The sequence below is a fragment of the Triticum dicoccoides genome, chromosome 1B, assembly GCF_002162155.2.
Source record: "Triticum dicoccoides isolate Atlit2015 ecotype Zavitan chromosome 1B, WEW_v2.0, whole genome shotgun sequence".
Classification (NCBI taxonomy): domain Eukaryota; kingdom Viridiplantae; phylum Streptophyta; class Magnoliopsida; order Poales; family Poaceae; genus Triticum; species Triticum dicoccoides.
In genome coordinates, this window is record NC_041381.1 from 690,141,132 (window position 1) to 690,152,198 (window position 11,067).

The 11,067-nt window shown below is 44.3% G+C and overlaps 1 protein-coding gene across 2 annotated transcripts; it reads left to right on the forward strand.

The window, feature by feature from the left end:
* Window positions 1–4,538: 4,538 nt before the first annotated feature.
* On the forward strand, window positions 4,539–9,320 carry LOC119349716 (dnaJ homolog subfamily C member 2-like). Of its 2 annotated transcripts, none has more exons than XM_037617805.1 (3): window positions 4,539–4,766; window positions 5,893–7,982; window positions 8,970–9,320. In XM_037617805.1, exon 2 carries the CDS (start codon window positions 5,976–5,978, stop codon window positions 7,962–7,964), a length of 1,989 nt encoding a protein of 662 aa, XP_037473702.1. In that variant the 5' UTR covers window positions 4,539–4,766; window positions 5,893–5,975; the 3' UTR covers window positions 7,965–7,982; window positions 8,970–9,320. The 2 variants fall into 2 exon arrangements, with proteins under 2 accessions (XP_037473702.1, XP_037473703.1); XM_037617806.1 differs by having other exon boundaries at window positions 5,901–7,982.
* Window positions 9,321–11,067: the final 1,747 nt, after the last annotated feature.

The following is an 11,067-nucleotide window of genomic DNA, read 5'->3' on the forward strand; positions in this document are numbered from 1 at the left end:
CTTCTGGACGTGACATGTTGCGAACGTATCCTTTGATGACACCATTCATCCTTTCGAACGACATCATGCTGTGCAGGAACGTCGGCCCGAGTTGGATGATATCCTCCACTATATGGACCAGCAGATGCACCATAACGTCAAAGAATGCGGGCGGGAAGTACATCTCAAGCTCGCATAGTATCACCACGATCTCTTCCTGTAGCCTTCTGAGTTGCCTCACGCCAATCGACTTCCGAGAGATGACGTCGAAGAAGTTGCATAGGCCAAATAGCGTTTCACGGACGTGCGCGTCCATGATCCCACGGATTGCAACTGGAAGTATCGAGTGACACCGCACACCGGACATATGGTAGACTCCGCGTGCTCGTCCCGATAAATGATGCAATTGTTCATGCACACATGGTATTTCACGTGCGGTAAATCCAGAGGACACACGATTTTCTTCGCCTCCTCCAAACTGGTCGGGCACTTGTTCCCCTTGGGAAGACGTTCGTGCCAGAATGACATGTTCTCGTCGAAGCATGCGTCGGTCATTTTGTGTTTTACCTTCATCTCCAGAGCCATGAGCGTTACTTTCAGGCGGGTATCCTCGGGCCTGCATCCTTCATACAATGGAGTAACCGCGTCTAACTCAAGTTGATCCATCTTGGCTTTCTCTCGGGCGGCAGCTCTTGCGTTATCCGTCTGCTTGAGAAGCAGCTCTTGAATATAAGGGTCCTGCACCCAGCCCATCGATGATCCAGCGTCGTCTGCTCCGCCGGCATCATCATCATGTCCTGCATCTTCTACATGATGACTGTGTACAACATCACCGTCGTGATCATCTCCTGGGGATTCTTCGTCTTCTCGCCCCCCCGAGTCGCGGTGGTTGTCTTGCTGCCCTTCCTCATTTCTTGCCCGGCCCCCATGGACGACTTCGTAGTCATCTTCACCACCTTGCCACCGATAGCCATCCATGAAACCACGCAAGAGCAGGTGGTCCCGCACCTGCCCGGAATCCGGGTCCGCAATAAGGCTATTCAGCTTGCATCTTCGACACGGACATCTTATCTCCGTCTCGTTCTTTTGAAGCATCTCGGCCTTCGCGGACCTCAAAAACCTATTCACGATGCCTTCGGTCATTGTGCGGACCATGGTCGCCTGCGGGGTAGAGCAAAACGATATTTTAGAACCAAGAAAAAATTTGGCATGACTTTCCCTAAAAATAGGACCAAAAAGAATGCTTGATGCCAAAATTCTCGCCGAAACGGAAATGAATCAACATTCCGGCAAAATATTGGCAACTATCGCATTTCAAATACCGGTACACCTCCAAACACAAACACATATGCAACACCACAAACATATGCAACACCACGAACATACATAGATCTAGCTAGGGCATAAAAAGTGCATGTGCACATTGTTGTAGGGAGAACAACATAAATATAGCTTCCCCCCTTACTTACCTAGCAAAACAAGGTAACTTAACCACTTAATTTGAATGAATCTATGGTGGAAACGAGGTGAAAAAGAGGAGGCACCCGAGACAAGGAGGAGGCGGTGGAGAGAATGAAGTGGGGAGAAAGTGAGTGTGGGAGGAGAGGCTGTCCAAAATATCTTGTTGCTGCCCACTTACTAATGGCGCACCAACAACAAATGCGCCATTAGTAATCCAGGTTACTAATGGCGCACCTCCTGGTGGTGCGCCATTAGTACTTTTGCAAAAAAAGGAATAAAAACAATAATAAAAAAAATAACATTAGTGGCGCACCTTCTGGCTGGTGCGCCATTACTAGTTACAACTAGTAATGGCGCACCACCAGAGGATGCGCCATTAGTATGTTTGGACAGGCGCACTAGTTCAAAAAAAAAATTTGGTACTAATGGCGCACCGTGGGCAGGGTGCGCCATTAGTAGTTTCAACACTAATGGCGCATCAGAGGGTGGTGCGCCATTAGTATATACTAATGGCGCACCACATATCTGGTGCGCCATTAGTGTCAATTCCATCTATAGCCCTTTTCCTAGTAGTGCATGAGTTTAGTTCATATGTACTTCTTCAGGCTTCAACCTCAACTATTCAACCTGCCTGGTATGAGTAGCTAGGTGCAGCCATGGCAACGGTTGATCGTTCTCTTGCTATGGTGCAGGCTCAGTGAAGTTGCACTCGATTGACGCTTGCCGTGGCGGCACGACCTCAACGATATGATGCATCTATGACATCAACAGCTGCCATCCCTGTTACGGTGATGCGAACATAGCAGGGTAGCCATGCCCCATCCCTCAATGACATGGTGCATGAATGACATCAACAACTGCCATCCCTATTACGGTGGTGTGGACATAGCAGGGTAGCCACTCCCCATCCCTCGGTGGAGCTCGGTTTCACGGTCGGCGTCGAGCGTGAGTAAATGGAGACAGCGAGCGAACAATGATTGAAGTTCCTTTTTTCTTCTTTGGGCAGTTGGGGCTTCTGTCTATGTGCCACATGACTTTAAGCATGGCTCCTCTATTTCCTCGTTTTCAGCTCCAAGCCCTCAGATACGGCATGTGCGTACACTATGCGTCGACGTCCCTCCGACGTAGTAGCTGCTACATTAGAGGATCTCAACCTGGCTTTTGACACCAGGTGGCAGATTGTTAGGTTGATTTTGGGAAGTTGATTATTAGTCCTAACCCGAGGTTTGATTTGTGGTGGGAATTATGAATTTGGGAGAGAATTCCACCCCGCGTGCATTAACAAGGGGAACCAGAAAAGAGACACATGGGAATTGACTCTTGCCTCCTTAGGTCCTTTGCACCCCCCTCCCCCCGCCCCCAACTAAATACTCCCTCCATCCCAAAACATAGTGGCCATTGACTTTTGTGGAAGTCAATCTCCACAAACCTCGACCATGTTTTTAAAGAAATATTACCCATATCTACAATACCAAATATATACCATATGAAATATTTTTACGATGAATCTAATGATATTTATTTGGTATTCTAGATGGCAGCAAAATACTATATACCTAAGAGAGCCACCCGCACTAATTTGTTTATCTCAACATGCAAGCATGCCACATCATCATACAATTATGTATGGGATAAGGTCCACCTCAAAATGCAACCATGCATGGGAAAATGTTTTTCATTATACTATTCTACTTCTATTTTAATAAATACTTTACAACTATACATACTTAGATATAATAAATTGTATGTATTTTAAATTTTGGCCACATGTTATTAACCTAAAAATTTATACTCTGCACAATCATATCTCATCAAAAAATATTGCAAATGATTCCTACAGCAACGCACAAGGTATCATCTAGTTTTCTATAAACTTGATCAAAGTGTACAAAATTTGACTTATAAAAAGATATAATACTATATTTCGTGACAGAGGGAGTAATAAATTACTAGTGTAAAGCCCGCACTTTGCTGTGAATATTATTGGATGTTTTTAGTGAGTGTACTTTGACATATTTTTATATAGAGTTTGTATTTTTTTTAAGCATAGAGTTGCCAAGTTCAAATGTTGTTGAAGTGTACAAACAAATTAAAATGTTAAAGTTTGGTACGTTAGTCTGGCACAATTAAAGCAATGCAACTTTTGGGAAGTTACAAACCGGATTTTTGAGCATGTTAATCCAAAAATCACCGTGCTTTTTTCCATTTTGTTCTAACACGCGTTTCCATGAAGACACATCATTTTACCAAGAAGCGTTTCTTTCCATGAAGAGACATCTTATTACCAAAGAACGTGTCTTGTACACACAGACATTGTTTCACCAAGTGACGTGTCTTGTAACCAAACGACATGACTGTTCGTAGGCCTAGCAATCAAGATCCACAAGGCTTGATTTAATCTCAATATAATCAAATGATCATTCCTTTTAGTATCATGCGGCTTAATGCTGATGTTGCATTAGGTCGACATAATCAAGCAATCATTCTTTTGGTGTGATGGGTGATGTGGCTTAACGTAAATGTTACGTGAGGAGCCGATCTTAGAAGAAAGAAGGGTATGTTCTGTACACGTTAAATTATCATTCCTACACTAGCGCAAAGGAAGAATGCAATCATTATGGTTTGTGATGTAATTTTATTTTTCACATGTCATTTTTGTGTCTTTGCTGTTCTTCGATTGCACCGCTTGTTGTTTTCTTCGATAAACCAGATACATGATGTTTCCTGGGTGTCTCTTCTTCAAAAAATATAAATAATTAAGCTCGCCAAACACGCTGTAAGGAAAGCTATTGGTAATGAGATGGACACAGAACTCAAGGTTCTTTTTTCAGGCAAAAAAAAAGAATTTAGTTTTTTTTAGGCACATAGAAATTAGGTTTTTCTCGAGTCTAATTCTTTTTGGAGACAAAAAAAAATCAGGCTGCCTACGACGAGTAGGAGGAATTGACCTTGCAAGGCCCAGCGGAGCCCAGCTGTTGTGGAGGCCCAGGCAGCGAGGTCCCCAAGACCCACACGGGTCGGTCGATAGCGTGGGGGCGCCGCCACCAGAAGCAGAAGAAAGAGAGGAGAGACGGACGCGGGACGCGAACCCTATTACCCCACCCCCAACCCCAGCCCAGCTCTACTAAATCTCTCCTCCTCCCCCCTCCCCTGCTCCGCCGCCGCCGCCGCAGCCGCGCCCTACCTTACCGCCATCCAGCCCCCCTCACCCCTCCTCCTCCACGCGCGGCGCGGCCGTCGTCTCCGTCCGCCCCCTCTCCTCGTCGCGGCGAATCGATCGTGCTCCCCCGTCTCCGCCCCGTCCGCCGCCGTCCCGGGTTTTTGAGGTATGAGCTTGTTCCCGTCCGTCCACCGATTGGTTGCTCGAGGCTCCGCGGTTTCTCGGCGCGCACGGTCTAGATCCGCTCCCGGCCGAGGGAGATACGCTCGATTGCTTTAGAGTTCGCTACTACTTGCGTCTCCTAGTTGTCTGAGCTGGGTGGTGTTACTCCATTGATGCTGTCCGCGTCTCCTCTATAGTTGTCTAATCTGCGTGTTACTCCCTTGATTGATGATGCTCGCCTGCCGTCGATCCGTGCTTATATGGATCAGTAAGTATTTAGCTCGGTTGTCCTAGAATTTCTGTGTGGCATATGGGAAGATGGGACAAGGAAAACCCCAATAGTGCAGGAGGGCGTCTTGCTCTTTGGCAGCAAGTTTGCCAAACGCATATTCTTGGCCATATCCGCTGCTGCCTAACAAAGCAGTAGCTTTGCCACCACAGACGGTCCAAAACTGGCTGCTTCCGGTGTAGCCACAGCTGAAAAATCACTTTCTCCATCTTGTATAAGGCATGTGGTAGATGTTTAATTAATTCTCCAACCCCACGCGCCGCCCTTCCCCCTGTTTCTTGCGCCGCGTTAATTGGGAAGTGCGGCGCTATGAGTATGCTGCATGCCAGCCGTTGCCGATGGAGGAAATAAAGCGCGCCGGAGGCCTTCCAGATACGACAACACATTCAGATCTCCCAGCTGTTTCAGCGATGACGTGGGAGTGGTTGAGTTTCGCATTTGCGGGGGTAGTTTCCTTTGAGTTGCCAACGCGCGACATTGCATTAAATGGGCAGTTCTCGAGGAATTTGGGCGCATGCGCTAGAGAATTAAGTCCTTCCAGATGGGAGAATCAAGAAGGGGAGGTGGAACTAGCACGTGCGTTGGCCAGTTTTTATCCTTTTTTTGGTTTCTTGTTGCCTTGATTAAATTATTTTTAGAGATGTGCACAATAAACCATAAAGATTGGGAGTACCAAATACTACTGCTGCTGTATATGCGTTGGTTGTCAAGTGCCTTGCTCTTTAAATTCACATGGATACAATTCTCCACTTTATACTTTATAATTGCTCATATTCGCTGTCTCCCTTTTTTAGTATGTAAGTGCTATTTAATTATCTAATAGTTTCATGATTTTCTGCAGGAGTGCAGGTTGTATAATACTGAGGCTCAGTTGTTTGCATCTGGATTGAGGAGTTTCTGTTTGTAACCTGACTACACTGTTCAATGGGTTCTAAGAGGACTTGTCTTCTGATCACTTACTCTCCGGAGATAGTAGATGGCGTGCCTTTGTATGTGTCATCTAATTGCCTGCCTGTAAAAGCTTCCAAGTATGAACCTGCTGGTCATTCTTTCCATGCGGTGGCACTGAAGCTCCGTGGTCTTGATGAGAAAGAAGACACTGAAACTGATGATCGTAGTGTGTCATCAGATGACAAGAGCCAAGATTTTTCTGCTGGTTCAGATAACTTCAGCAGCAAAGGAAAGAAGAAGTCTGGTTCTGGAAGTCAACAACAAGATCACTATGCATTGCTTGGATTGGGCAACTTGCGGTTCTTGGCCACCGAAGATCAGATTCGGAAGAGTTACCGTGACATGGCTCTTAAACATCATCCAGACAAGCAGGCTGCTCTTCTTCTCCATGAGACCACAGAGGCAGCAAAGCAAGCAAAGAAGGATGAGATAGAGAGCCATTTCAAGGCCATACAGGAAGCTTACGAGGTCCTCATGGATCCTACCAAGAGAAGGATTTTTGACTCAACTGATGAGTTTGATGATGATATCCCAACTGACTGTGCACCGCAAGACTTCTTTAAGGTCTTTGGACCAGCCTTCATGAGGAATGGCCGATGGTCTGTTACCCAGCCGATTCCTTCTTTGGGAGATGATGCTACTCCTGTAGTGGATGTTGACCAGTTCTACAATTTCTGGTATAACTTCAAGAGTTGGAGGGAATTTCCACATGAAGATGAGTATGACTTGGAGCAAGCTGAGTCTCGTGAACACAAGAGATGGATGGAGAGGCAGAATGCGAAGATACAAGAGAAGGCCAAAAAGGTAGAGTATACGCGAGTACGTAATCTTGTTGACAATGCGTACAGGAAAGACCCAAGGATCCAGAGGAGAAAGGAGCAGGAGAAGGCTGAGAAACAGAGGAGAAAGGAGGCAAAATACATGGCCAAGAAACTGCAGGAGGAGGAAGCTGCAAGGGCTGCAGAAGAGGAAAGGAAGAGGAAAGAAGAGGAGGCGAAGATAGCCGCAGCAGCTGCTGACATTCGAAAGAAGTTGAAGGAAAAGGAGAAGAAGTTGCTACGCAAAGAGAAAAATCGCCTGCGCGCACTTGTGGGTCAGGTAGTTCAGGAGTCCCACTTCAGTCTGTCAAAGGAGGATGTTGAAACAGTATGCACATCACATGATTTTGAACAGTTGAAGAAACTCTGTGATATTATGGAGGACAAGGATACAGCTGAAAGGGCCAGGTTGCTGAGAGGTGCACTGAGCAAAGAAGAAAACTCCTCGAATACCTCACAAGAAGAGAAAATTCATGCCAATGGTGTGGCGGATTCTACTCCAAAATCCACTGTCCCACAAGGCACTCCAAAATCCACAGCCCCACAAGTCATTACACTAGGCAACTATGAGAAAAAAGAGAAAGAGTGGGGAAAGGAAGAGGTTGAATTGCTTAGGAAAGCTACACATAAGTATCCGAAGGGAACTAACAAGAGGTGGGAGGTTATTTCAGAGTTTATTGGTACTGGTAGATCTGCTGACGAGATTTTGAAGGCCACGAAAACCATTCTTCTGCAGAAGCCAGACTCTGCTAAAGCTTTTGACTCGTTCCTTGAGAAACGCAAAGCAGCTCCATCTATTGTATCGCCTCTTTCCACAAGAGATGAGACGGCTGGTGGTTCAACTGTGGGAACTGGCACTGAACCATCCAAGGCGGCTGAACAACCTGCTGCCAGCAGCAGTCAGACAGCTAAGGAGAAAACTGGTGCTGATCCTGTCCTGGAAGAAGCACCTTCTGCAACAGATCCAGATGCCTGGTCAGAGGCCCAGGTGCTGGCCGTTGTTCAAGCTTTGAAGGCGTTTCCCAAGGATGCAAACCAAAGATGGGAGCGAGTAGCTGCTGCTGTCCCTGGTAAAACAGTGGTGCAGTGCAAGAAAAAAATTGCGTCAATGAGGTCAAACTTCCGGACCAAGAAGGCGGAGTAGAAACAGATCACCACTGAGGTACTTTTGCAATTAGTAGCTAAGAGAAGCTAGTCTTTGAACAGCATTATTCTATTTATTCTATACTAGATACGTTCATTTGACCTTTGATGCCATTTACATTTCTCCCATGTCGTCCTGTATCTGATCCTGAGTGTTGTCTTTTACATTTCCTGTATATGTTTTGTTATTCAATGTTGATCATGAACATTATGCATGAGTCCATGTCCATGGCGTGCTGTAGTTATTTTTACCACAATCCTGTCAGATTATATCTTCGTTGTGGAACCAGTGGCATGCGCTTAGGTTGCTTTTGTCAGTTTGTGGCGTAGATAATGCAACTTGGGCAGAGTGTCTTATATATGATGTCATTTCTATCCTTCAGTATTTAGACTAGAGGCTGTCAACGTTACAGGTGATGCATGCCATGTTTTTATTATCACCAGGCTTGCTGTTTTCTTGATCAGGATGGTCTTTGTTCTGCAGCTGCCATCTCTTTGTTTCTAATATATATACTAGTCCCTCCGTTCCTAAATATTTGTCTTTTTATTAGAGATTTCAAATGGACTAGCACATACGGATGTATATAGACATATTTTTGAGTGTAGATTCACTCATTTTGCTTCGTATGTAGTCACTTGTTGAAATCTCTATAAAGACAAATATTTAGGAACGGAGGGAGTAGTATTCTGGTTCTGATAAAAAATAAATTCATGAACCATATTTTCGTTTGAAATTAGAAAAGCACAACCGTTTTAATGTTCTTTGCCCGCAGAAACATATTTATCAAGCACATGTTCACAAAGTAACTAGCCACAAACCTGATTGTTATCCTAGCATGAGTTAGAATTATCAGAGAAGCAAATTGGCATAACCTTTCATGTCTTTCTAGGTCATTAGTTACCATCAAACATTTTCACCCTACTTCTAGCTAGCTCTCGAGATGGGTTGCATACGCCTTTTACCCATTTATCTTGCTAACCATATTGTCTGCTGTGCTGTTTGCAGGCCACACATGAAGAAGATTGGTCGATTGCCTTTTGAAGACCCTGGGGCTCGCTTGCTGCTGACTTTCTGGATGGTGGAGACCCAGCTGGTTTGTTTCCAGGAGCGAGTCGAGTCCCTGAAGTCGCTGATGATCGAGGCAGCTATTGAGAGAGGGAGAGAGAAAGATAGAAGCTTAGATCAAAATTTTGAGTTATGGAAAATTACCTACCTACCTTATGATTTATCGCGATGATGTTCCCCTGCATACAGTATACTTCTAGCTGATGCCTGCTATATTGGTTATGAATTTACTATGCTGACGTTATTCTTGTTACGCTAGTCGTCGTCGTCGTTAAGATATCTGGTGATATACAGATTGTGCAAGTTGAGTATCGGTTTCGCTATCTTGTTTCTCTTGATGCCTTTGCTGCTTCAGCTCATCAACTTGGTCTTGTGTGCCCCCTACCTAGACAGATAGTTTTGCTCTTGTCTGCTGCACCGTGCGTGCAGTCAAGTTTCAGGTTCAGTTGAGTTCAGCTCAGGAGCCAACCAAGTCTCCGTCTCCTTGTTCCCATCAACAGAGTTATGTGGCATTGTTCTTGCTGCACATGGCGGTGACCATACCCTGGAGGGGATCCTGAGGACGACCGGCTGGCCGTACCCGAACTGCTCTGCGGCCATCTCCAGGACTGCCGCCTCCTTGAGCGCCCCGATGCGCACCACCACCCTCCCCATCCTCGCCCACGGGCGGCAGCTGGAGGTACCCCTTGGGGACCTTACCTCTGTCGCCTCCGGCGCCGATAAAGAGGTATGCTTCCACCGTCTCATCCTTCCTTCTCCAGGCGGCCATTGCTGCTCTTCTCTGCTTCCAAAGGAAAATCATCCAAAATGACAAGGAGAGTGAGTTTGGAAAAGGGGTATGTCACAAGGCGTGGATGCTGACTGCGTCCGTGGACGATGGGCTCTGATGTCCCCCACATTTTGGGATTTGTCAATACGTCCACAAATGGCCTCTATCAAGAAAAATAGAGGCACATTAGTTGCGATCAACCACAAAAAATCATATTAAGACATTCCGAAAATTCTGAAATTATTTGACAACATACCTCTACAACTCTGAAAAGATTCAGCTCAAAACTCAATGTACATTTAGGGATTCAGAAAAGACAAGTTCGAATGTGAATAGTGGCATCTTACCGTGAATAGTATTTTGACATTATTCACGTCCAATTATATATTTTTTGTTTCTATTAGTGTAGGTTGAATTAGGAGCTGAAACTTTTTGAGGTTGTGCATCAAACATTGATTTGTGCATATAATTTTTTTGAGAATGTTTGAACATTTTTTGGATTTTAAAAAATAAATAAATTGTCTTACATAATGTGAGATTCTATAATACTCTCCCGGGGTTAATTTGCGGGGTCTGTACGGTTTTGTACCGCACTAACGGCTAACGTGCGCCTTGTCGCGCCGTTTTTCGCATACGAGTTTTTTCTCGGTTGTATAATGAATTTTCGTTTACCTGGGCTTATTGGGCTCTGTGTGCTCAGGATGTAATTGACCATATGATTCGGCAAGAATTACATATACAATTTTTATATATCGCCTGTAGCAAGCGATACGGGCCAATCACCCATAGATACTGCCATCCCGGTTTTTATGCAGAGGGAATTTTCCAGCCAAGTTTTTTTTTCAGAAACCCGGGTTCTTTCTTATACAAGAACATATTTTAAATACACTTTGAACTTTTTTCAAATACACATTGATTTTTCTTAACATATGTTGAAAAAATTCAAATACATGCTGAACATTTTTCCTTACTCTTATAATTTTCAAAATTTTGTTAACATTTTTCAATCCATAAATATTTTTAAGTTTCACAATTGTTAGAATGACATGAATATTTTAACATATGTTGAAAAGAAATTAATGCATGTTGAATATTTTTTTTACTCGTCTAATTTTTAAAAATTCATGAACATTTGTAAATCCATAAACATTTTTAAGTTTCACAATTTTTAAAATTTCATGAACTTTTTATAAAATTGTAATCATTCTATAGAAGTCATGGACATCTTTCGGAATTCATCTTTTTGACTTTGTGGTTTTTTTAAACATT

Excerpts from the sequence above, each read along its gene's own strand:
- LOC119349716 (XM_037617805.1), top strand. The coding sequence starts at position 5,976 with ATGGGTTCTAAGAGGACTTGTCTTCTGATCACTTACTCTCCGGAGATA.